We start from the raw sequence: 26993 nt of genomic DNA, 5'->3' as shown, positions 1-26993 counted from the left end.
ACATGCATATTCACGAGGATCATATTTAGGAATGGGATGCTCGGAATCTCCCATAGTCATCTTGCCCTTGTCGGCATTCCGCTTCCACTTGCTATTTTTGAGAGAATTGATCGAAAATCCGATTGAGAGAATTGAGTCGAGATTGAGAGAATTTGAGCGAATTGAGAAGATTTGAGAGAAATTGAGAAAATTGTTCAGAGAATTTGTGAGAAAAATGAAAGGGGGAGCATATGTATTTATAAGCAATAATTAAAATTAATTTTTTTTTCCAACGGCCAATTTGGCCGTTGCACGTTGGCAACGACTCTCTAGCCATTGGTGGGGGGAGGGGGCGGGGCCCGGGGGCGGAGCCGTTGGGCTCTTCGCCCCACGGGCCCATGGCCCTTTTATTTTATTTTATTTTATTTTTACGGTTCGGAACCGGCTCGGCACCGGCGGTTCCGGACTGGTTCCCACGGTTATGGAACCGTGGGCCAGGTCAACGGGCCGGTTCCGGGCCTAAATGGCCATGTCTAGACGTGGCGATGCACAAGTTGTCCATGTCGACGTGCTCCATGGGATGGCCGACGACAACCGGATGCCACCACATTTGCAATTTCCAATGGTAATTGGCCGAAAGGACTATATGATGGTTTCACACAAGCATTTAGGGTTACATTGGCAAAATTGAAAATTTTAAGACTAAACTAATATCCCCACAACAAGTTTATGGCTGATTGGATAATTTTTCCTTCCTTTTCACACAAGGCATACAATAAGGGTAAGTTTCGGGAAAGCAAGTCCAAGGATGTCGGAAGCCACGGTGCACTTTGGGCTAAATGAATGGGTGTCTGGTAAATGCTTGGGCAAAGCTGAAAGTCAAAGCTAATCTCTCCCGATTTTTTCGGATTTAAAATTAAATTGAGAGTCCGTACGATAAGTTTACGACGGATCGAGTAATCACCCCACAAAAGGAAACACTAATATTTTGCAAGTGACAAACAAAGGATTTAAGATACATGATACATTTTCCCTCTTTTGGGGCCATCGATTGAAAATCCGGGTGCGTACATTTGTCCCCCCCGAATGAAAACAGCAAGCTCTTCATTGCGTGCATACTCTTAAGTCTTCCCCCACAACATTTATGGACCTGAGGACAATTGCTAAGAACAAATCAGATTCGCAATTACTCCATTCCCAAGCGAATTCCGTCCTTCCATTGTAGCAGTAAATCCGCATTTGGGTCTCGTTTAATCGTAACCTGATCCTCTTTCCCCTTTTTGCTCGGCTTTTCCCGTCTGTTGATGCTTAGCTTAAGGGCTAAAAACAGATCCTCCTGCTCTCTATGTCCAAAATCCAAGTATGCAAATAATGTGGTAAGGCGCAAAGCCAAGTCCCGATCGTTAGGCTCGCTCCCGGTTAGACGGTTGGTATGCGTCACCGGTATTAGGCTCGGTAACCGTATTTTAAAACTTTCATGCCGCGAAACTTCCGTGCCGTCTCGGGTCGCTACAAAATACGCGCCATTATCCTCATAATCGACACCTTATGTTTCTACAAAATTAAAACTTAAAACTGATTCCCTCATTAAAATTGTTGCCCCCATCAGTTCTTCCAAACTAGACAAAATGCACAAATTCAAGGAAACCATTAAAGAACATACATGCGCTAATGTCCAAAGCACAGACAAGATTCCTTGGACCGCTTTCCATTTGGAGACGTTTCACCGAACCATTTTTCTTGCAGACCCGGATTTCAAATATTGTCCGCAGACACGGCAAACCTATTTCATCCCCCCTCTCTTGTACCTCTATATATACATGTGCTGCGTGCAAATGTTCATCATCTTCATCTGACCAGATACCCGTTCATTCGTTTCATGATCTTACGCTCCCATGTTCGCAAGATCTTGTTCCATGGAGTACCGATCCTTCTTCCACCCTGGCATCCCGGCGGCCAAGGACCCCACCCCAGATCTCCTTGGCTCGTCGGAGGAGGATGGCGATCTCTATGCTGAGCTGTGGCAACAGATCCTGCAGCTGACTTCAGACTCAGACGACAACCTAGTCGACCTGACGAATCAAAGCCTGTGCCAAGTCGCTGTGCCGTCTCCCATAACTTGTTCTGATTGGCGGGTGAACAACAGGAACGTTGAGCCACCACCAGTTTGGTGGCTCAGCCCGCCCAGCAGCGGGAGTGGGACAGGAGTGTTCATTCCGAGCAGCGTTGCGACAGAAAGAGGGGGTCGTCAAGGTGTGTCTCCAGGATGCTTCTCTGATGATCGTGGATCGCTAGATTCTTCTACTCGACTTGATAGGAACTTCAACATGATCCAAGCGTTTGATCCTGCTCTGACTGATGTGATGTCATTTCTCTTCCTTCGTATGCAGGAAGAGCGGCCAAGAAGAAGAAGAAGAAGGAGGCCAAGAAGCAAGTGGAAAACAAGTGAACTCGAGCTGCCGCGGGGATCCGTTGGTTCGCAACTATTATGGCAGTTACTTAAATAAAGAATAAGTTGTTTTCTTACCCTGGAACATGGTTGATTAGTGAAAGAAACATGAGATTTTGTCATTTGACAACCCATCACCTACTTTTGCTCAAAGAGTTAACAGTGCAAATGCAAAAGGTGCCAGTGCTACAATAACGATGATACCCAAGCAGTTCAGGGTTCGATTAAGGACATGTTCGTCCTCATCCATCCCATCCATCCTTTCCACGAAGACTACCCTTTCATACGATTTATTCTCAAAGCCAAAAACCACGTGGAAACGTCTTTTCGACTGATAAAACTTTCATAAAAAGGCGGCCGAATCACTATAGTTGCGGTCAGTGGTCATAAGGGGATCCCCAGTGGAAACGTTGATTTCAACCAAAACTATTAATTACAATCAGAAGAGTTTAGCAGAACAGAGGTTTTCAGTCCTAGGACGAGCTAACCATAACGAACTTAGAGCTCGGAGGCGGGAGATGTAGTCATTGATGACGAGAAGAGCACGGGCTGCTTGACGGGTGGTTAATATCCTATGCATCTGTTGGAGCGTTTGCTGTCTCAAGAGGTCAGCCTATAAGATAAGGAACAAACAGAATCGAGTCTCAAAACCAGATAGATTTTTTTCTCGCATATGCAAAGGTTTTCTTTTGAAAGACATAACTCATATCGAATACAGTAAGCATAACTTCAAATATTTCAAAAGACATGGCTTGTGTAATTAGCATATCACCTGGTGAACGAAGTTTTCAAGAGTGGCCAATTTGCCCATCGCAATAGCCATTTGGCCCATGTATTCTGCAACATTTCCCGAAGCAGTAGAACTCAGTGTGGTCAAAGAAAGTGTGTCCACAAGCGATTGCTGAAGAGCTTCCATTCCCTGAGATAGAGCATCTTCGGCCTGTTGCGACGATTGCTGCAGATTACATATGCCCATCAACTGTTGATCCGTGAAAGGCTCAAGGTGGTTCCCGAGTATCTGAAGGTCCAAATCATGCGGACAGCAAAAGATTAATTCCAACAACACCCTTCTATCTTAGTCAACGGGGAGGAGCTCGTAAATCAATTACCTTGAGAAGTTCAGATGAACGGAAACCACCCAACCACATGAAACACCTCTCAGTGGGTGTCTTCCACATGCCAGAGAGTATGTGGAACACATCGGCCTTCGCACCTATGTTCTTCAGTCTAAATATCTCATCATAGTGAACCATCACAGCATCCACGAGCATCCGGAGTTCATTGTCATTCAATTGGGAGTTCACTCCGGATCTTAGGTCATTGATCAGCCGTTGATGCTCATCGATCCACCGAGCATAGTCAGTGTCAAAGGCCATGGCCCCTGAAAGACTAAAAATGTGAGAAATCACTTGGTCAAACTTTCGAGTAAATCAATTTGAAACATCGAGTAATCCCATCAGTAAAACCCTTCCTCAGAGAGCATCCCGAAATGTCAATGTAATAAGAAAAAACAAGAAGACCCCCTAACATCCAATACTTCCCACAAAATGAGCCGAAAGAACCACCATGACAGGTAACCAAATGCATCGATGAATGCATAGTCCACACGCAACATCTGCAACAAGTTTCAATTTCCAGATGCGCGGGATGACATCCTTTACCGCCGGAAGCTCAACCTAAGCTAAAGAACCTTCTCCTTTTCTATTCATTTTCATATACACACCATACCATCAATTGAGCCATTTACCCGTTATAGAAATAACTATCAAAGAGCCAGTATCTTCTCTTCTATAAATGAGAAGGCCAGTGTTAGTCAACTTCTCAATGCAGGCTACAGGAACACATACTTCAAGTGAAATGTATAACAGTACTTGATCTTTCCATATTAATTAGCAACTGTTTAATGATCAGAAATGGACAGAAAAGACCACGCTAATCGGAAAAGAGAAGTGCATGTGGAGACAAACAGGAACTGCACTAAATAGATGCGCTGCAGCATGCGGATGCAGCAGCTTAAACCCTGAGAAAGAAACACAAAAAACAAGGGACTAAAACCTCTGCTTCTCATCCTCACCATTGCCAGGGGCAGCCATGTTATGACTGAGATCCCCGGGAATTCCAGAAGCAACAAGCATACCCTGCATGGAAAACAGAATCCAATAAAAGAAAATGACTTCTTGAGCTTCACAACCTGATGAATGATTTAACTTTTTACATGCAAATACTGGAGCTCCCCTCACCTGCTGGCGTGTTCGTTGAAGCTCCTGTTCCAGTTGCATAAGCCTGAACCTGCTATTTTCCAATTGCTGAACATATGCCTACAGGAAATCAAAAGGCAAAATTCATCGTAGTACCAAACTTCCAATAAGTCTCCCTATCAGATAAATTATATGCATTCGGACATTCAAAAGCTTGACACACAGATCAAGTTGTGATACTGTTCTTCGAAATCCTCTTTGAGAGAGAGATCCCCAGATCATTCAGAATTCTGACTTGAGTTGACACCTCAGCAGCTATTCTACCATCTCCCCAAGTTCAGAAAATCTATGAATATCCTCATCTTTAAACATTGATTTATAGCATATTGAAAATATAGAGATTATCAACCTCCAAATATCGGTTGTGCAGATAAGAAAATATGTCAAAATGGACGAAGCTAGTAGGTGCCAAAAATCACTCAGTGGTTTCTATATAATCAAAGCTTCCCAAAAGATAGAAGCACAAGGAAACATAGGGAATAAAACCTCCCCTGCCTCACAGCAAGCACTTCCACTGAAATCTAAGCTATCCATCATTTGCTTTGCTCTTCCAATTTGGAATATTGAGAGATGATGGAGACATGGTCACAACACGAATAAAAAAAAAAATGAAAGTACCTTCTTTCTAAGTCGACTCTTTCTCGCAGCTTCTCTATTTTGGGCCAGTCTGCGAAGAGTCTGAAGCAAGAGAGAGGCATGAGAGGTTTACTAAAACTCTAAATCCACACATAGCAGCCACTCTAGCAAACAGAGCACAATAAAAGCATACAAAATGCAGACCACCTTAACATCACTCGTTCTCATTTTAGGTTGATCCACAGAGTCAACAGCCACGAGAGCTCCTCGCTGAACCCTATAAAACTGCACACATAAATTTGCAGACAAGCATTATCTCAAGAACATTGAATTCCCTTCTGCTTCAACATGTTTACAATTCAGCGTGAAACTTGATACATTTCGTGTACCCAAGCTGAACAGGCGATCAGCCAAAAGCACGCCCATCTACCGATGACACTAGAAAAACGGACAAAAAGGAAAAGACCATAACATAGCAAAGCTTGCAAGAGGAGAGGCTAAGAAACATTGTTTACATGGCCTTTGTCATCAGTGTCAACATCTGTGGATGTATCAGTCTGTTGGCTGTTGTCTGGAGCGGCCATGCCTGAGTCAGCCCAGTTCTCAATACCCTGCACATTCCCCAGTGACCCACCATTTCCTGCTCCTTTCTCATAAATCTCCCCCATTTCCACACACCCTCCTCCTCCTCCTCCCCCTCCTCCGCCTGAAGACACTGTCAATACTCCCGAAGAGCTCATGCACTGTGCAAAAAATCACAACACGATCAGAGCTCGTTCTTCTTCACAATGCCTAAAAATTGCATATGACAGAGAGAGAGGAGGTGGGTGGAGTTTAGGAGGCACCGTGTTCAAGCCTCCATAGCTCAGATTGTTTGCAGCAAAAGCGATGCCGTTGTTGGGTTTAAGGCTGAAGGCAGAGCCTACGTGTATTTAATATCAGTAATCGGTTAGAGCAAACAAAAAGCCAGCCAAGAAAGAGACCAAAAGGCCAAGCTACTGCATTTTAAAAAGAAACCCTCAACGACCATCTGAATAGCCCAAAAAGAGAGAGAGAGAGAGAGAGAATACTTGGGCTTAAATCAACAGCATCTTCGTGATGAAATGCAGCAACGGACTGTTCGAGCTCGCCGAGATCCGCGAACCGGGTCTGGTTCCTGCTCATCACATCGTTACCTCTGTTTCATCTCAAAAAAAAAAAAGACGCACACTTGCATTCACTAACGTATCATCTCCCAAAACCCAAAACCTTCGAAAAGTGACCATCGCTCGACTTCAGCTGAAAAAGAAAAGAGAGAGAGAGAGAGAGAGAGAGAGAGAGACAAAGGGCGAAGACAGAACCTGAGAAAGAAGGAAGCTTGGCAATATATGTCGGGGTTCGTTGGAGCTGCTTTGAAGCTCTGCATGCTTCTTTCACGCTACAGTGTCACACTCTCTCTCTCTCTCTCTCACACACACACACACACACACACACACAAAACAGAGATGCAAACAACGGGTATGAGGTGGTGAGATCACGGAATCATGTTCGAGAAGAAAGAAGAAGCTGAGAAAGTACAGAATCAGAGGAGCACAAGACGCAGAAAAAACCAAATCTTGTTGTATCTTTAAGAGCAGGATAGCGTATCAGTACGGCCTCCTTTCTTGAATCACACTTAAGTAATTTACGAGGGCCTGGCCCTTTTTATTATTGCTTTCTGACTCGGGATTTTCGTTTCCCAGTGCTCACCCCTCAAAATTTCCTCCTTTTCTCTTTTTTATTCCGGTGCTTCCCCATTGAACCTCGCTCAGCTCTCTTCACTTCTCCTCCTTCCGCCAATCGCATGACGATGGAATGGAAAAGGTCTTTTGAGGTATATATGATTTGGCCATGCACTATCCACGAATAGAAGTCCATCGGAATACCAGCCTTATTCCAACAATCAATGCAGCTAAAGTTTCGGATATCAATGGACCCCTCGTGGTGGATAATGGTAGGGAATTACCCATTAAACTAAGCATTACACGAGCAAAAGTGAAACTTTCAGTGGCCAAACTTTTATTCCACATGCGTGTCAACTCACCACCAGTCAAACAAGATTCTCTTTCCGGTTAATCCAAGGCAAGGAGGCGAAGAAAAAACTGCAGTAATCGCCTAATGGATTCTGTATTGCTGAAAGCAACACGCGGACGAGCGATCTAGAATACTTCTTCCAGTAACAGCATAAGAAGGTGTCACCTGAGGTAAAACTCGTTCGTAGTCATTACACTTTAGTTGATTTTCTGATCCGCTCGCTAAGCTTTAATTATAATCACCACTCATGCTACATTTTGATTAAGTAATGCACTCTAACTCGAATTAGCCTTATTTTCTAGCAAAGTGCTGACTTTTAAGCAAGTGCGGCGGCGAGATTGACCTTAATCGAAGTGCATCTACCGTAAAGAATCTATCTCTTATTATATTTTCTTGTACGACGAGAAAATCATCTCGGCCAACTTTATCCGAAGTGAAATTGGTGGTTGAAGTCCTTTCAAAGACGTCAGTTTTGAGGTTACCGTCGGGGAAGTATCTTTCGATTTTCGGATATTTACTTCTTGTGATGGAAATTTTTAATGGGTGTTTTCAAAATTGAGTCCTTATTGGGTCGACGTGTTAGCAAAAGAAAGAACTACGGAGACACCTGCCTACGCAAAAAACATCTCGATGAATCATAAAGTCGCAGTACTGCCACAAGCAATCTTTCACCTTCATTGCATTAAATTTTGATTTGTCTTGGAAATTTCTTCTCTTTTTACAGATTCACGAGTTAGGCCAGGCCCCCACCCCCCGCGCACGGCAAAAGGAGAGCGAGAAAAAACACAGAGACCAAAACCCAAGACGCAAAGACCTCCTCTGATCCTCTGATTCTCTCTGTGCTCAGTTTGATTCTTCTCTCTCTCTCTCTAGAGCTTAGCGGTGCTCTGCTTTTGATTCCACAACTCTATCTCTCTCCGTCTCTCGCTCTAGCTCTACCCAGGTGTAGTGTACAGTACACGAAAGTCCCCAGTTCCGAGTTAGATGTCAGAACAGGAGGAAGATGATGATGGGATGCGATCTCAGAGAGAGAAAGAGATAATAAGTACACGACAGCAACCGAGACAAAAGAAAACAAGAACAGTGCGATTTCGATGCGTTCGTTATTTATTACGCTCTGGTAGGTTTTGGGAATTAATAAAGGCGAAGGCATTGCTTGAACGAAACCTCCTCATCATGGTTCGTGCGGGGGCTGAGGAGAGGTGTTCTCCGTGTTGCAGGGGACTTGTCTCCCGACATTTATATCGCCCCCAAGTTACCAAAAATCATTCCAAACACACCCCCCCGCAATCGTTCTCTAAACACCTGAAGTACAATTGCGATGCAAGTATTGCAATAAGGAGTTACTCGTGTCCTTGTTTGCAATTTTTCCAAACTCAAATCAACCCATGATAATTGAAAAGAAGGATGGCTTAGAGATGATGCTTGACTCGATATAGACCGGGCTTCATTTTTCGTTGTCAAGCTTGAATCGATTTTGGCTATTATCCGTGGCCTATGATGATTATCGAAAATGATAGATTTACAGGCGAACCGTTCTTTTCTCGTGCATTCCGTACAATTGACCCAAATTCAATTTACATCTCATGGAAAATCCCGTACCGATATTTACAGCTTAAATTTACCCTCATCAAAATGCATATATGTCAACACGCATCAATTTTCTTACCATCTTCCTCTTTGGATTCGTCTTGCGGTAGGGTAGATCTAGGCCGGATATCGATATGAATTTTGGGTGCGACGAAAATCAATCGTGGAGAAATTTATCTCGGGATATCGCTTCGAATCTTCAATGACGATGACCTGTTTTTGCTTCCTCTTCTTTTTTTTGTGCCACTCCTAATTTCAAATGTTTGAATATTTGACAAGGAACAAGGGTCAAGAAAATCCTCATTTTATTAAATATGTTGCCGTCTCAACCCTTGAAGAGATACTTGGTTATTTATTTATTTCTTTTTGAGTTAATACCACGGAAAACCTCAAACTGGTACACCTATGACAAATTTACTCTAAATTATTTTTTTGACCAACGAAAATCTCAAACTGGTACACTTGTGACAAATTTATCCTCCGTTAATTTTCGTTAAATCTAACCGTCAAATTGCTAAGTTTAATGGCATGGATATACCGGTTTGGAATTTTTATCCTCTGTTTGTCACATGTTTATCAAATTGAAATTTTTTTTGGTATTAATCCAATTTAATGGAGGATAAATTTATCACAAGTGTATCAATTTGAGATTTTTTTTATAAAAAAATTAGATTATGGTAAATTTGTCACAAAAGTACCAATTTAGGATTTTTAATGGTTAAAAAAATAGTTTGGGATAAATTTGTTACAAGTGTACCGGTTTGAGATTTTTCGTGATTAAAAAAATAATTTGGGGTAAATTTGTCACAAATGTATCAATTTGAGGTTTTTTATGGTATTAACCTTTATTTTTCTCTCCAATGACTTAAGCTTGAAATAAATTATGGTGATGATGCTCCAATATTCTTTATTCGCTTACGTAATTGAAGTTTATCCAACCAAGGGCTTAAAAAAAGGACAATAAGGGTCCGTATGGTAATACTCCAGAAAAAGTGTTTCTGTTCTTAAAATGTTTCCATAATACTTTGGGAACAGAAATGGGTATGGTAAAAAATTATTCCAAAAGTGTTCCGAGAACATTTTTGAGAAACAAAAACACTTTTGGAGCAAAAATGAGAAACAAAAAAAAATTATTTTTGGATTTTAGAACACTTTTTAGAAACAACTTGAGAATGAGCCCGTGCAAGCCACCATCGCTCACCATCATTGGCAAGAAGTTGAAACGGCGGCCACCGTCCGTTGTAGGTCGCTGCCCGTTGCCGATCGCCCCCGCCGGCCTCCGCCCCCACCGATTGCCCCGCTCACCGATTGCAAATCCTTCCTTTTGATGGAAATTTTTTTATTTTGTACTTGTCAAACGCGTTTCTGTTCTCGAAAATCGTAGTCGGGAACAGAAACACAAAAAAATATTTTTGTTCCAAATATTTTCTCAGGAACAGAAACCTTACCACGCAGACCCTAAACGTCTTTTGCTTACACCCTTCTCTTCTACATTCCAATCCTATCCCGACAAGCCACAATGCATTAGTTCTTACCTCACAACAAGTTTCTTCCAAAAAATCAATTTTGAGGGGTTAATTATTTTATTCCGTATTTCTTTTTATTTTGTGTTATTTACCGTAATTACGAGATCTATACTGATGAAAAAAAAAAAATAGGAAAAGGCAGAAAAAAGTACTTATTGGCTTTTCACTGAAAAAAAAAATCCGCGGGAAATGATGACTCATGATTCCAAATCAATTTAATTATTACTAATTATATGTTACGACAGGTTAATATTGATGATCAATTATTCAAGAAAGAAAAGGTTACCCCTTTTTGAAAGAACATAAAGGAGTTTCTAAACTTTAACAAGTGATTATCGACTTGAGCAAAAACGACATCGTATTGCTGTAGCAACTTTAAAAAAAGAATTTCTCCGTTCTCCCCATCTCTTGTCCCACGTCAGAAGTCAAATCTCCGCTCTGTTTCTGTGGCCTCAGCGACTTTGGTCCTCCTCACACGCCGAAGGAGACATGCAGTTGATGGTGATGCGACTCTTCTCATCTTCGGCGTGGCGCAGACCTGACGACCCAACTCGCATTTCTTCTCCGTCTTCCTCTCCTTCCTGTCTCTCTCTCTCTCTCTGCTTCTTTGCTCTGGAGCTCCGTAAAGATGAGCTCCCTTTTGCAGGTGATCCAGTTCGTTCCACTCGTATCTTTCGATTCTTGATTGCGTTCGGTTGGCCACGAATAAGTAGTTGATTCCTGTTTTGTGCATTGGGTAGGGATTCTCCAAGTCCCTCGCCATGACGGTGCTCTCTGAGATCGGGGACAAAACGTTTTTTGCTGCCGCCGTGAGTCCACAGTGCACTGTGATTCGCTCCTCTTCTATTGACTTTTGCTCTTGTTTTCTCGGATTGTGATCAGTGGGGAGTCGGTATGGGTGGAATGAGATTGATTTGAGAGGCAGCAAAGAATCGTCTGCTCATGTGAAGGAGGGGTTTGTGTCTAGCTTGGTGTCTGCTTGTTTGTGTTAGAGACATTATAGGAAAAACTCAGTTCCTGCAACCCAACACCAACCCCCAAAAGGAAAATGGAAAAAGGAGAAAAAATAGTCTGACACGGTGATATGTTGGTTTCTGCAAAATTGAACGGAGCACTGTGTTCACTGGTTGCAATGCTTGATGTTTCTCAAACATAAAAATCTCCAATAGTTTGCTTTGGCCAATTAAGATGTCTACTCAAATCTTCCCCAAACTGCTGTTTCCTACAACATGCCCATAACCCTGACAGAGGTACTTAGAGCTCAGGACGAGGACTTGCTAGGCACTCAAAATGGCAATTTGAATTCATGTGACAAATGTGTTAGGACAGATTCTGGTGCCAATTTCTCCATGGCATGGTTTGTGTCGTTGCCTCCACCTACCAACGTGTGATTCCCGGGAGTAGTAGGGGTGGACCTAGGGGACTGGCACTGGCAGTGGCTGCCACCCCTTGGCAACTGGGTGCTTCGTGTAATATATTGAGATTAGTTTCAACGTTACCTTTATCTTCTGGTGAATCCTTTTTTTCCCCTTACCCATGTCAATGATGGAAAATGGAAATTCTCTGTTCTTGAGTGTCCTTCTCTCTATATCACTAGTGTATAAGAAATGCATCGAACTTTCTATCTTCCTTGTGAATCTCGAAGTACATTGGAGTATAGATGCATCCGTCCATTCTAAAGCGCTTCATATGTGGATTCCTAGATCTTGGCAATGTGCCATCCGAGAAGACTTGTTTTGTCAGGTTGTTTGGCGGCTTTGATCGTGAGTGCTTTTTATTACCCGTTGCATCTGTAGTTTTGCTCACTCTTTTTTGCAATCTTTGATTGATAAGTGCTGAGTTTTCATTGATGTGTAGGTAATGACTGTTCTATCTGTCCTCGTTGGTTGGGCTGCTCCCAATTTGGTATGCACCTCATTTGCTCCTCCTCCTTTCTATATTCTCTTTAAGGTTATCATACTGTCTTCTAAGTGAATGTAGTGATAATTCAGACTTCTCCCCTTTCAAGGGGACCGGAATCTCGTCTAAATCTTTTTTTTTTTTTTTTTGGGTCAATGAACCCAAAAATAAATAAAATAAAAGCAAGACCGATTGAGGAAAAAGAAATAATTATATAAAAATAAAAATGGAGGGGCATAATTCCTATGTTCCAAACTGTCCTTTTTAGCCCTTTTTTCCATAGATATTTATATATTTACTTTTATATATTTATTTTTTATATAATTATTGAGAGGCAGAATTCCTGTATTTCGGATCGTCCTTTTTAGTCCATTTTTCTCTACATATATTTATATATTTATTTTTTATATAATTTTTTTTTCCTCAATCAGTCTTGCTTTTATTTTATTTATTTTTGGGTTCATTGACCGCCGATCCCAACTAAGTTTGGGATGAAGGTGATGTTGATGTTGATATTGAATCTTGTCTACACGAGTAGCTATTTTACACAGGACTTGGATATTGTGCAGGTCCACAGTTGTAACTCCAAAATGACTTGTATTGAATTATTCAAGCTGTTTTTCTTTTGATTCCACATTTACCTAGTATTCCCGCATCTCTTTTTATTAAGTAATTGCGAAAAATTCGAGCTCCTTAACTCCTTTCTAACCATTTACACCCAAGCACTTTGCATCATCTTCTGTGTTAGGTTCTGTTGTGAAATCTAACACAGAATATTTTAGAGTGCATCCGACTATCAACTCAAATTCGATTATCCATATAGTCTAGCTTCTGTTCTCTTTGATGAGGCACCTAGGTCAGGCAGGGGCCAGACTTTTTGTGTCCAAGATCACTTTTACAATCTAAGCTACAGGGCTTTTAAGGTTTAAATCCACATTATCTGTTTTTAGCGTTTTCTGATCCCGAGAGTTATGGGCTGCACAGCACTAAATGTAAGCTTTGTAGTCTTTGGCTGTGTCAAAACTCAAGACCCTTAAATAGCTAGCAGCCAAGAGTAGAGGGAAGGTAGCAAGACAAAGTAACTAAGTAGTCTACACTTCTTCTGATGATCTTGATTGTATTATTATCTTCTTAAATTTTTTTCCACATCAATCCATGGAGCTTATGAACTCGGGTCAATTTGTTGGGACGAAAAGAAATCCATTGACATTTCCTCCATCTGCAAGGCAAAGGGAAGAAAAGAAATCATCTTTTCTAACTGATGTGGATGGATACTTCTATGCCCTGAAAAACTCCAAGATTGCTTTTTGTCTAAAACAACTAGGACAGGAAAGGAAAAAAGCAAAGATACCAACCAAGGTCGTCGTTACTTTGGACAATTATAATTAAACCCAAGCAGCAACCACCCCAGGAGCAGAATCTGTCGTTGACCATGAAACTGCTAGCATTTCCTTGTTTGTACAGAATGAAGTCGTGCGGGAATTGATTTGCATTTGATTTCATCCTGTCATTGCAGCGATTCATCGCCATTGTTTCTACTGCCTAGTAGTACATATTGCACCCACAATACTGAGGATTCCCACTTTCCCAGGCTGATGATGCAGTGAAGAAGCAGAGAAGATCATAGATATAGAGGTGGGGACGGAGAAGGCACATGCAACACCTCATAGCCTATTCAATAATCTATAATGCCGGCTAGAAGGGAAGACGATGAGCAGAGTCTCCTCTCCTCGTTCCCTAGACAAGATCTCCTCCTTCTCCTTCCCCCTCTAGACTAAGACTCCTTCTCCTTCCCTCTCTAGACTAGGACTATGCATTGCTCTCTGGGTCTCCTCTCCTCCTTCCAAGACAAGAGGATGATCATCGAGCAAAGATCCATTTGATCAGGTAGGGATCAGCATTGGGTGTTCAGCATTTGGTTAAATGCTAAGAGATTGTTTTCCTTCCAAAACTAACCTCATCAATTTCCTATATTTTTGATTTTGCCTCCCTTTTTACTGTTTATCTTCTTCACCAATCCAGCAATGGGTAATTTTTTTAATTAAAAATTAAAAATTGCATTCCAAGCCTTTTTGGAATGTTGTTTTTAACAAACACCATTCAACTCAAAGTCCATTTTCAAATGAGATTTTCCTAAACGCAATTAGCATTTTCCTAAACTCCTTTAGGTTGAAGGCATTTGCATTTCCCAAAAGCTTATTTTAAATGCTAAATCAAACTCACCCATAGTCCTCTTGTGCAAGTACACGGCATAGTCCTCTTGTGCATGAATAAATTGGCTGTAGCCTACACAATTCATCCTTTCGTGAAGAAGATTCAGTTGATACTATTTATAAATGTCCTAGTTCTTGAATTTTTACTAGTGAGAAGATGAGTCTCAGAGCATGAGTCTTCTCAGGAAATGCTGATGCCCTCATTCACGTTTGAATTTCCTTTTTTAGCCGAAAGCTTTTGAGCTTCCGCATGCTAGTGATTGGACTTCACCATTGCTATTCAATTTCCTTGACGATATTTCCACAGGCTAACCTAGAATGATCAAGATGCGACTCACAGCCGGTTTTGCTAAGCAATTGTAAAAGATCGCGATATGTAACTATATGGCAGGCCAATGCAAGCAGCTTATTTGCCTGCCTTCTATTTGCTTTATATAACACAGATGAACCAAGTTATACCATGTGGACCGACCCTGGAGTCGGCCAGAAATTTGCTCCCATACTGAAGGCACCTACAAAAATTTGCCTTGTATGTGAACCAATCTTCAGTAAAATGGTTGAGCTAAGCATGCGTCGGAGAAATACAGGGATGCAATATCGTGGCGTGCCCCGTGAAAACGGATTTATAACGTCGCATTCCTCTTGTAATTCTGCCTTGTTTTGCTAGAATCATGCCCATGCTTCTCAATTGTTGCTTCGACGCCGCCTTCGTGGTTTTTATCATTTTCCCAGTTTCCATACACGTAAATGCCGGATCGGCTGCCAAGGAAGTGTAAAGGAATGAGTTCGAACCTTCTGTCTCAGAGATTGCCCAACAGAGGAGGGGATATTGAAAATTGTTTTGGGGAGGCATAAACGCCGACTTCGTAGTTGAAACATCTATCTTCCCCGGACAAAGGGTGGGTTGTGCATTAGCGGGCTTTGGTGTTGGGCTGTGTTTACAACTCCTCGATCGTTTCCTCGGCGGTAGGGGCCTCTTCCCTTGGATGGTTATAATGCATACGTTCGTTGTTCATGAGAGGCGTGCTTCCCGCGTGACTGCATCCAAGCAAACAGAAAGGAACGATTTTGGATAATTTGACAAGAACAAGATTCAGTCTTCAGACGATTAAGCCGATGTAAGAGACAAATATCAGAAGGCAAGGCGTACTGGTCCAAGAAACTAATACTTGAATTTACCACGGCGCTCTTGGGTTCTTTAAGGTGGTGCTCGTCCCGTGGTTTTGGGACTTCCGTCGTTTTGATCGCCGTACTTTTTGGCTTCTGCCATTTTAGTCCCGGAATGAGTAGTTTACCCCCGATGTTAGTCCCGTAATCTTAATATGCCAATCAACAAAATAACTCCAGAATCTGATTCCAGAAGCCGCTTTTGGTAACGAGTGGATTAGTACATTTTCAAGCGCTTAAGCGTACATCATTGTTCTTCTTCTTCTTAAACTCTTCTGGTTTCTAGGGTTGCTATAGGCTGATGAAGGAGCACAAACTGCACAAGCGTTGCTTTCCTTTGAAGACAAGGAGCATCTCTCGCTGAGAATCTGGAGAATATGCTGGTTTTAGATGTCATTTTAATGCTGTGCAGAAGTCTAGGATAATGGTATCCTAATTCTTGTTTTTTGCCGAGTAACCTCACTTTGCTTACCGAGTGAAGAAAAACGACATGATGCCGTGCATCGACGAAAACTATGTAGATTGATCGTTTTGATAGCCCCACAACCCCCCACAAAAAATAAATAAATAAATAAAAATAAACCATCCAAAGTAGAGGACATAATTTTTATTTTAAAAAAACCACACACATATGTATAAATATGATTAATACCACAAAAGATCATAAATTGGTACACATATGACAAATTTAACACAAACCAATTTTTTTTACTATTAAAAACCTCAAACTTGTATACACGTGGCAAATTTACCATCGTTAGTTTTCATTATATTTTACTGTTAAATTGCTGAATTAGATGACACGCAAAAATTGACGGGTGTATCGGTTTGAAGTTTTTACTTTCCATTTGTCACAGGTACACCAATTGGGGATTTTTGGATAAATTTGTCACATGTGTATCGGTTTAAGTTTTTTGTGATCAAAAAATTAGTTTGGGATAAATTTGTCATAGGTATACTGGCTGAGACTATTCGTCATATTAACCAATATGAATAGATAAAAAAATTATGTAAAAAATCCTAAATCTACCGTACTTTTGCCAATTTAATCCTAAACTTTTTAATTTTGTGAATTGAGACTTAAACATTTTCATCTTTTGCTAATTTTGGCCGGATATTGGGGATGTGAAAATCGGTCGTCCCACGTGGCACGGCCGATGCTGACGTGGAAAAACTTCAATAATTTTAAATATTTTTTTCATTTACTTTTTCTTCGCATTTCTTTCTTCTTCTACCTTTCCTTTTTGGATAAAAGGGCTTGCGACCCTGACTGGTCCCTCGACAAGGACCCCCGCAAAGCCCTTATCGGCTGCTGCGGACAGGGGTGCCTCTCGCTAAGGCCAACGAGGGCCACCGCGCCCTCGCCTCGCCAAATCTAGTGCCGATATCAAATTCTTGAATGTTTTGCTCGTCATTTATTTAAGGAAAATTATCTAAGAAGTTTTAAAAATTTCAAAAACTTGGGATTGACTTTAACGATTTTCCAAGTCAATTTGGTTAGGTGTCACGATAACAAGTAATGATGGAAAGCGAGACATGGTTCTTCACGCATTTTGCTCATTAAACAAGACTACTTTCAGTACTGACCAAAAAGTCGTGACATTCATGAGTCGCATCACCTAGACAGAGATCCCTCTAAAATAAAAATAATAAAAAAAAAAAACAATTATCACGCGTTGTATATTCATCGAATATTCCGATGATTCCCCTCTGAATTGACTCTTTTACCCCCGGATAAACCAAGAAATCTCTTTTCGTCCCTTTTGCCTTTTCTATAATACTGCCGTTTTCTGCGTGGGGTCCACTGGAGACAGCCAAGGGTCATTTGGCCCTTAGATTCGCCCAAGGGCCATTAATTTATTTATTTATTTATTTTTTTTAATTTCTGCCCCTACTCTTATGTCAGCGTCCTCATCCCATGGATCCAATGCCTATCTTCTTTGCCAGACCCACCCCCAAAAAATAAATAAATAAATAAATAAATGCCTATCTTCTTTGAAGAATAAAAAAAAAACAAGGAACGAAAAGGAAATTCGATGTCCAAATCTTCTCTCCGTCTTATTACAAATCAATCCCCCACGTTTCGAACCCCCGGTCTGCATCCTAACCCCATTTGAACAATGAATAATGAATCCGATCATAACAGCAGCAATCACAACAACAACAACAATAATATCTAGACTTAAATCGTTATTCGTACATTGACCCAGTAATGCCCTGATAGCCGATTCAATTTTCGTGGATCTAGATGAAATTAGGAGTTAGTATTATTTATGAGTTGGAAACCAGTTCAGTTTCGGTTTTTGAAGAGCTCCGATCCCGTTCCAGGCTTTGATAGATAGATCGTACGGAATCTTTAACGGAACCTGAAATCGCTCGGACGCGCCCGAAACGATCTCTTCCGATCAATAAAAAAGGAAAAATTTGGCGCGCTGAAATTACCCGCTTGCCGGGTCGGTTTCACCTTCCCACTTCCATCGAACGGGGTCGGCATAAAAGAGAGATGGATGGGGGGACTAGGCGACACGGGTGGGGTGTGGTTGGGGGAGGTCCCACGTTGTACCAAATCCTTTATCTTTCTTCATTGTCCGTTTATTATTCAAATGTGCGAAATCCTCGGGACAACGTAAAAGATTCTGAGGAAAGCCGACCCGGAATATCTCCCGCTCCGTCATCCCTCGCATCGCATCTTCTTCCTCCCCCTACGAGATAACTTTAAAGAAACCGGGTCGGGGAATATACTCCGCACACAGAAAATAACTAAAAACACTCCCACTTGCTTTTTTTTTTTTTTTATCTCTTTTTTTAATAGGCGCACCGAACTTTTCTCGTTTAATTTATGGCCTCATTATCCGGAATATTCCCTCACATAGACAGCATAATTTTCCCTCTCTCTCTCTAATTTTTTTTTTTATTATTTTACCGGGTTTTGTCCGAATCCGAACATTGGCATTACTCGATCGAAGAGTACAATTGAACCGATTTTGTCTCTGTCCGATTGCATACCTCAATGGAGAATCCAACACGAAGCATCCGGATGATGCCTGTTGCGCTATTCTCATTTCAATCCCAGCAAATTTGTGCTTGGGTCCAGGGAAAATTTCCCCTTCTTTATGAATAGTTTGCTTGGATTCTTAGCCGCCAAGAGATTAAGCCGTGTTTTAATATCGCCGGCATGCTAAAGCTCGTTTGATTATAATTTAATCATGATGCGCGATGATGACCCTAACAGCTTGGACGGGATTTGGTATTGTGTATTGCCTGTGCTGAAAGTAAACGACTTTCCAGCTAATTTGCTACGTGCTGATAGGCTTGGCGTTTCGATTCTAATCTTCTTTTTTTTTTTTTTTTGCCAACGGCTAATTTGAAACTAAATGATTTAATTGCACCCGAACCGGCACTCGAATGTTAAGTAATTCGATCGACGCCGCCGGTCGGTACCTTACATGAGCCATGCATCCTGCCATTTTCCTGCGTTCCACTTTATTAAAATTATATGCAGCCAGAGGAGCTTGAACTTGATGATGTCGGGTGTCATGTCCTTTATTATTTGTGATTTAGATGAGTATGAGTTTTGTTGATTTTTTTTTTGAAATATGATAATCTAATATATTTTGTCCACTGTTGTATTTGGTTAACAAAAAAAAAATCATAGCTAAAAGAAATATCATGCACGTTACTGTCCTTTCTCTCGAAAACGTGAAACCCTTATTTCGTATATACCATATAAGAAAAAGGTTCGATTCGCATTACGTGACCCGGCATTGTTCAATAATATCGGGGAATATCTAAAGTCAGAGGTCCTCGTTTGCAAAGCGAGTTTCGTGATTCACAAAGAGGCAGAGAGATTAGGCACCCGCTATGGCAGAAAGCTTGATTTGGCGAGACTAAGTTCTGAAAGTGAAGGTCAATGGGGGAGAGATTAACTACTTTTATTGAGAAGGAATTTAGACGCATGAGCTTATGCAAGACGATGTAGGAATGGGATCGACTTGAATCGTGCTTCTTTTCCCCTTGCCCACGGTAAGGGGAATTCTTTTCATGAAGGTGGAGTAGGTAGGGCACACAACTTTTCTTAGCCTAGGAGGAGGAAAGAAGTGATTTCTACGCAACCCATCTATTACTTTCTTACCCAAAAAAAAAGTCTTTAAACTTTTAAAATTTTAATAGCATAAGATCTCGAATTCAAATATTTACGAACCCTTTATGAAAATATTAACATATTGAGCAACGTTTTCATTTTGAAGTCGGTGGTGATATAGTAAGATTTACACGGCAAATACAAAGGACATCTAATTAGAGACAGATATAGGCATAGATGTAGAAATAGATATCGATAAGTCTCAAGATATGAGTTGTGATCTACAAAATATATAACTTGAATGGCAAGTTCCCGCACTGGGGTCAAGATTGTTCGATAAGGCATTGATTATTGCAGATGGGGATGGTGGACCTATCAAATCCCTTTCTCGACACTCTTCCTCGGAAGAAAAGTATGAGAGGAAGGTTCCCTTCCATTTTCATTTTTTTTTTCAGTTTTATGCGTTGAATTTTCCACTTTTTATTAATAAACTATGTGATCGTTATAAAATTTTAAAAAAAAAAACCTTAATAACTAGATGATAAATGTTTAATCCTGGTCGGAAGAAAAATGAGTTTTGAATTCAAAACCGAATTGATGTCGATTAATTTTGAAGGATGATAACGTCATTACTCTCATCATTATTTAGGTGTGACAATGAAATTAAGTGTTGATATTATGTGTCAACCGTAAATTTTGATTATGGGACTTAATCATTGGGTTGATATTTAGTATTAGGAAGGGACATTAGAGGTCCAAATAAAGAACTTAAGGAAGTGTCCGATTGAGTAGCCGTCTCGTCTATATGGGGGAACAAGATGAGCCATGTCTGCCGCTTGTGAGAAAGATTTTAGTTGAATTTCTTCATACTTGGATATTAATAGTAGATTCAGATTTTTTTTCGGATTTCGAATTGAGATGGATCTATTTTTGATACATGAAATTTATATTTGTTTTGTCCATTCAATGTTAAATCAATTGAAGTTGGAAATTCTTATTGCTCATATTAACCTTCAAAATAATCCTCAACACCTATAACATTACACTTCCTCGATTTTAACATTATTTCTTACAAAAATTTGTCTCAAAAAGAAGAACGAATCAAAAATCAATCCACAGGAGAAGATGCGGCGGTGTGAGTGGAAGAAGACGTAGACGGCGATTTAGAGTGAGCATCCCCCGCGCTGTGGCTCCCTCTTCCTTCCGAATGCGACGGGGAGTGATCCTTGGATTGGTTCCTTTGTTGTGGCGCCGCCGCAATCGCCAGCGGCGCGTAAACCCCGGCCGAAGCGGCGGGGGGCTTCGCCGCCTCCCCGGACGCGGTCGTCGCGGAGGCAGCCACCGCCGCGTACTCCGGGGGCTGGACCCATATGCCCCCCACCACCACGAACTGAGGTGCTTGAGAGCTGCCGTTGTGTTGGATGGTCGGACTCGGTCTTCTGGTGTGCAGACGATATTTCTGAAGAGAAACCCAGAAAGCAACGGACTTGATGTAAGATAACAGTCGGCCTTAAACGTTATTGCATCTAGAATCTGTTCCTTTCTAAAACAAAACTAAAAGCGGGGAAAAAAGAAAGCACCTTTAGTTCTAACAACAGAAAAGGAAGTATGTAACAGGTTCTGTTTTTGTGAAGACTTGCCTATCAAGCTAAGCATAAATTCGCCTTCCTTTTCCTGCAAATTCTCGTTGAAATGTTCTCGAACTGGTGTGGTGTGGTGTGTATTAGATGAGAGATAGATGAGATTTAGTTTAATACGTAAGGGAACGGTGCATATCGCCCTTCAAATTCGAGTTAAGCAGCCACTAAGTTGCAACAGCAGACCCGGAAAAAGGAAAGGCACAGAGAGAAAAACAGAAATCCGAATATTCCATGACCGATCAATTAAAAAGGAAAGAAGGAGATGTGCTAAACTTAGCCAATCTAACAAACCTGCAAATGGCTTTTAACTTCGTCATTAGTAAGGCCATCCACCTTCATCAGCTCCCTAATCTGCTTTGGGGTTGCAGCTGCAAAACAAAACAACGTTTTTTTTTTCCAGTCAGATCCCTCCCACTGGTGCAAATGCACGTTCTGATCCATGAGATTGAGAACCCCAGGTGGAAAAGATTAGGCTAGAGATCACACTGATCTAGTTTTAAGGCTGAATTCTGCTTTGAATTGGGGTAGATACGATGACATACCATGTGAACCACCGAGCTGTTGAAGAGCTTGCAAGAACCGCCGGTGCAGCTCCGGCGACCAGCACCGACGTTGCTTCCTCTGAGCCTGCCCTTCCTTCTCCTCCTTCCTGCTTCCGTTGCCGTTGCCCTTCGTGGTGTCCGCCGTCGAGCTCGTGGCGGCAACAGGGACCGGCGAATGTAATTCGACGAAAGCTTGGTTGTTGTTATTGTCGTCGTTGTTGTTCTGATAATTAGTATTATCGTGACTGGTGGTCTTCACAGGAGACTTGTTTTCTCTAAGAAAAGGCTGAAAAGCTCCGCCATTTCTCGTCACCTCCACCACCGAAACCCTTCTCGGTGTAGACTCCTGCATTCACGCCAGAAACGAGAATCCCATGAAAACCAGAAACCACAAAAAAAAAAAAAAAAAAAAATCTCTTTTTTTTTGTTTTTCATTTTCATCCCCAAAATAATTTTTTTTCCCGAGAAAATGGGTTCTTTTCTTCTGCCTCACCTGTTGAAGAGGTGGAGCTGGGGCGGTCTGATTCCACAGCTGAGCAGATCTGAGCCAGTCAGATTTCTTTTTGTCGGTGGCGTGGTCGCTCTTAGGATTCTTGTGCGAATGTTGCTCATCATCATCATCATCATCATCTTCTTCTTCTTCTTCTTCTTCATCAGAAGCTGAGCATACTCTCTTAATAGGAATGAATTCCTCCAGGACCGGACCATCAGTCGAAGTTTGCTCCGAACACTGGGATTGGCCTCCCTGCATGTACTCCGTGGTGGTACCAGATAACTGCTGTCGGCACGACTCGATCGCTGCAACACCCAGACGAAAAGATCCAGCGTTTTCCATAATCCCCTTCATCTAAAAGCAAAGAAAACTCGAACTGGGCGATGGAAACTCGATCAATACCTTGGTTCACAAGCTCCAAGCAAAGAGGGAGCTCGCGTTGGAAGACTTGGATCTTGCGCTTCTCTTCCTCCAAAGCTTCCATGTAGCCCTGCATTTTCCGGGACTGATGATCATCATCCATTGTCGCCTCTCTTTTTTAATCCTTTTCTCGTTTTTACTGTTTTTGGGTCTCCCTTATGGAGTCTGGAAGGACAAGGGAGGGTGGGTTATATGGAGTTGCTCTGTGGCAGCAGCATAGAGAGATCCGAACAAGGGGAAAGGGAAGATGTCGGGGGAAGGTGTGAGAATATGGGATCTAAATAGAATCAAGAAAAGGAATATGACTCCCGGTGGCCAAGAATATAAATTTTCCTTTTTTTTCTTTCTTCTTGGTTTCCGGTCGTTCTCGTTTTTCTAGAGAGAGAGAGATATGGATCGGACGGCGGAGAGCGAAGAACCGAGGTCGGGGCGTCGCGTACAGAAAAGAATCTCTGATGGCAAGCCGGGTTTCTCAGAGCGAGCGAGAAAGAGGAGGGGGGGTTTCTTCATTTCTTATTGTCACTGACCATTAATTTCAATGGCGGAAAAAAGGAGGAGAGAGAAACTTTATCATCATCGTTGTAAGAGAGAGAGAGAGAGAGGGGATGAATATTCCAGCCGAGGGTGTGGATTCGCTCTTCGTCGTTTCATCTGCGGTGGGGCTGCAGATTTCGACGTCGCCATTTCCCCCTCTCTCTCTCTCTCTCTCTCTCTCTCTCTCTCTATCTGTCTTCCTTTATCTTTTGGGGATAAGATCAAAAATATAAAACGACCACCCTCCTTCCTTCCACTTCCTGGTCTGTCCTCGTCTTAATCCTTCATGGTTATCTTTACTGATTCGTGTTTCTTGTCCCTTGTTATAAATCCCCGATCGTCCTGGGCTGGATCGAAACTTTTGTCCCCCTCGACGAAACCCCCCGGTTGGGAGCTTTTGGAATATGATTCATGGGATCTGGAACGATTCCGCCTTCTCCCACGATGCTTTTTGATTCATAAATAAGCGATGTGAAAGGTCGATCCTTTTAGTTATGAGAGTTGTCGGTCTGATAAGACTGTTAATTATTTCTAATCGCACGATCTTCTAATGAATAATTATTTTATGCAAAACGTGCGATGATATTGTATGAATCTATCGTTGAGATTGTATCACACAATAACGATCTTGTCAAGAAAGTATTTTCCTTCGCTTAACTATTAAAATAATTTGTCAACAAAAAAAATAATTAGCCATCTCATGCTTTTTTTAGGTGTTTTATTTTTTCTTTTCACTGTTCAAAGTTCGTACCATAATGGTATGGAAGCCAAAAGTTAAGGGCGTGCATGACAATACTTGTGGAGTAGAATTTTAGAGCGAAAATCCGTTTGTTAGCTTTTAACCGAAAGTTGATTTACAAAGTAGAAGTGTTGTCATACGCACCCCAACGATCATTTTAGGAAATCCGTTTGTTTATGCAATTTCATTTTTGAACCAAAAATCTTTTTGTTTACGCAATTTCGTTTTATTATTTCCGAAACATTTTTTGGAGCTATTTTAAAAAATAAATTTTTTAATTTCTCTCTAAAAGTAGAAAAATCAAGTTCTTCTTAGAACTAGAAGTAGAAAAATTAACTTCTAACCACAAGTTGATTTCTACAGTAGAAGTGTTGACATGCGCACCCTAATGATCTTTTTAGGAAATTCGGCCCTTACCGATGAATTGCAAATTTGGACATTGCCCCCATGCAAGCTTAACCAAAAATAATCGCGAGCGGCATTCATTTCTATAATCCATCAATCAAAAAACTGCTTAGAAGAAGAGTAAAGGAAAATGTGGCCTTTTTCAGAGTCACTTGAAACACAACGATGAAATTCAGGTGTCAAAAACTTAACGCAACCCTAACATGGAATATGTTGGTGGTTGTCTAGGTGTGGTTTTCGACACCTGAATTTCATCAGCGACGAGGTCGAGACCTATTTTGGGAACTCTTTTACAACCTTAAGTCGACGATATTAAAATGAAATCTTAGGGTGTCAATATATAGATGGCCTAACCTCTTTGTCTACGTTTGGTAATGGTGATAAAAGTCGGGATATGATAAATTTTATCGTATCATTTGTTTGGTTTCTACCCGGGACGGGATAAGTGGGGTATAAAAGTGACACAACCTTGATAAAATTATCCTATGAGAGGAAGTGGGATAAAAGTGGATAGGATTTCTTTTGTTCATTGTATAAAAATTATTGTTATGAATAACAAACTTCTTAAATAATAAATTTAAATTTAAATTATTTTTGAATTCAAGAAAACTCAAAATAATAGAAGGCGATAATTTTCATTTTTTTACTGTAATTTTAAATTTATACATTTAATTTCTTTTGAATTATAATGTATAGTTTGCATATATACCTAGTATCTATATCATTACTTATTATAATAGTATAGTTCATTATTTAATAGAATTTTTATTAAGAAATGATGGAAAGGAATAAAAATAATGATAAAAAGAGATTAATTAAAAAATAAGTAAAAGAATGAAGTAAAAGAATCCAGATTTTAAGTGATTGAAAGTGATTTTTCTAATTCTCAAAAAATATGGGGCAATGAAATTTCTATTAAAAAAAAACCATCTCCAATTCATTCTCCTCTATACTTTTCATGTTGAAGTTTTATGATTCCTTTGATAATTTTTTAGTTCACGACAAAACTCTACAAAAACAGCGAGAGAGTTGAAACTGCTTCTCCTTCTTAGCTTTTTGGTTCGCATCAAAAGTCTACGAAAGCACAAAAAGAGTCAAACCCCTTCTCCTCCATAGCTTTGTGGTTCGGGTTAAAGTTTAACGAAAGTAATGAGATAGAAGAAGCTTTTTATAATCGCAAAAGTGAATGGTTTTATTTTCTCTCTCTTATTAGATTTGGCGGTGAATTGTGAGAAATTTGTATAGTCTCCATTTGTGTATTTTCAGATTCATTTACATCGATATATCATAAACACCAAACAAAGAAAAAGATAGGATATGAACATATCCAACTATATTACTGCGACTTATCAATCAGTGGATAGGACATGGCAAAATCTATGAATTTCATATCATATTATATTCAATCCTATCATGATTAAAAATTCGAACAATCAAATGCATCTTTAACACATTTATCACACACTCGATCTGCCCCAGGGAACTTAGAATAAGGCCGGGGTCATCGTGATAAGAGGTTGCCGTGCCACTTCCCCTCGGGGAACTAAGCTAATTACGATTGTACCCTTGGATTACGACCATAGCGATTGTGATGGAACCGGTCTAGAATCACAATGCGAGGCATGAACAGGTCGTATTACGTTGGTTTCCTCTCGTATCTTTTTGGGTATATGCTTGCTTGACGGCCTTCATGGCTCCCTTTGATCCCATCCCCTTTCGATTCCATTACGTGTGCTGCCGTCCACACTTGGCCAGCTCTTTGTGGCACGCATCGACAGTAATTGGATCTTTCCCCACCAAGACGAAAGGGATCATCCATCGAACATTCTAATTGGGTCCATCGTCTTTTGGCAACCGGACCAAGCTTCGAGAGGGATTATGAAAATCTTCCCTTTTTTCCGCTCGTTTGTTGCGAAAAAGTTTGCGAGAGTATCTTAGGAGGTCTCCACGATAGTTGTCTCTTACGCAAACTTCGGAAAAGTATTAAAAAAGTTATAAATTTATTATATTGATGTCAATTCAGTCCTCAACTTTTTATTGATGTTAATTCAGTCCTAAACATTTTGCATTGGTACTAATTCAGTTATAAAATTTTTATTGGTGCCAATTTAGTCCTAAACCTTTTGTATTTTTATTAATTGAGTTAGTTTGACCAATTTTGACTAGAAATATACCGACGTGAACGTAGGTTGTCCTACTGGCATGGTTGGTGCTAGCGTGAATATTTTTTTTTATATTTTTAATAAATATTGTGGTTTTTTCTTCCTTTTCTTTTCTTAATCATTAAAAAGGTTATTAAAATTATTTAAAAATATTAAAATAATATTAGAAAATATCCACGCCAACACTAGCCGTGACATAGGACAACCGATATTCACATCAGCAAATTTTCAGCCAAAATTGATTGGATTAACTCAATTAACATAAATG

At 40.7% G+C, this 26993-nt stretch overlaps 3 protein-coding genes and 1 long non-coding RNA gene across 4 annotated transcripts; 2 read left to right on the top strand and 2 right to left on the bottom strand.

Moving 5' to 3' along the window:
- The first annotated feature begins 1852 nt into the window (after window positions 1-1852).
- Window positions 1853-2673, top strand: LOC115754003. The gene is made up of 2 exons (XM_030692894.2): window positions 1853-2232; window positions 2370-2673. Exons 1-2 carry the CDS (start codon window positions 1875-1877, stop codon window positions 2426-2428), a joined length of 417 nt encoding a protein of 138 aa, XP_030548754.1. The 5' UTR covers window positions 1853-1874; the 3' UTR covers window positions 2429-2673.
- A 67-nt stretch (window positions 2674-2740) lies between these two features.
- On the bottom strand, window positions 2741-7061 carry LOC115753987 (transcription factor TGA2.3). Its single transcript, XM_030692871.2, has 11 exons — window positions 6603-7061; window positions 6333-6439; window positions 6108-6184; window positions 5778-6005; window positions 5470-5547; window positions 5305-5364; window positions 4669-4746; window positions 4503-4566; window positions 3538-3809; window positions 3201-3446; window positions 2741-3041 (listed from the first exon to the last, which is right to left on the bottom strand). The coding sequence occupies exons 1-11, from the start codon at window positions 6665-6667 to the stop codon at window positions 2868-2870; spliced, it is 1449 nt and encodes a 482-aa protein (XP_030548731.1). The 5' UTR covers window positions 6668-7061; the 3' UTR covers window positions 2741-2867.
- Window positions 7062-10859: 3798 nt separating this feature from the next.
- Window positions 10860-12339, top strand: LOC115752480. The gene is made up of 4 exons (XR_007198350.1): window positions 10860-11076; window positions 11171-11239; window positions 12134-12193; window positions 12288-12339. It is a non-coding gene; the product is annotated as an uncharacterized LOC115752480 (long non-coding RNA).
- An 8486-nt stretch (window positions 12340-20825) lies between these two features.
- LOC115754025 (transcription factor HHO2-like) lies at window positions 20826-23423 on the bottom strand. The gene is made up of 5 exons (XM_030692924.2): window positions 22868-23423; window positions 22466-22770; window positions 21973-22318; window positions 21722-21798; window positions 20826-21249 (listed from the first exon to the last, which is right to left on the bottom strand). Exons 1-5 carry the CDS (start codon window positions 22986-22988, stop codon window positions 20899-20901), a joined length of 1200 nt encoding a protein of 399 aa, XP_030548784.1. The 5' UTR covers window positions 22989-23423; the 3' UTR covers window positions 20826-20898.
- Window positions 23424-26993: the final 3570 nt, after the last annotated feature.

The sequence above is a fragment of the Rhodamnia argentea genome, chromosome 5 (assembly GCF_020921035.1).
Source record: "Rhodamnia argentea isolate NSW1041297 chromosome 5, ASM2092103v1, whole genome shotgun sequence".
In the NCBI taxonomy this organism is placed as follows: domain Eukaryota; kingdom Viridiplantae; phylum Streptophyta; class Magnoliopsida; order Myrtales; family Myrtaceae; genus Rhodamnia; species Rhodamnia argentea.
The sequence above is the reverse complement of the archived record's forward strand: the minus strand, read 5'-3'. Positions and strand labels throughout refer to the sequence as shown.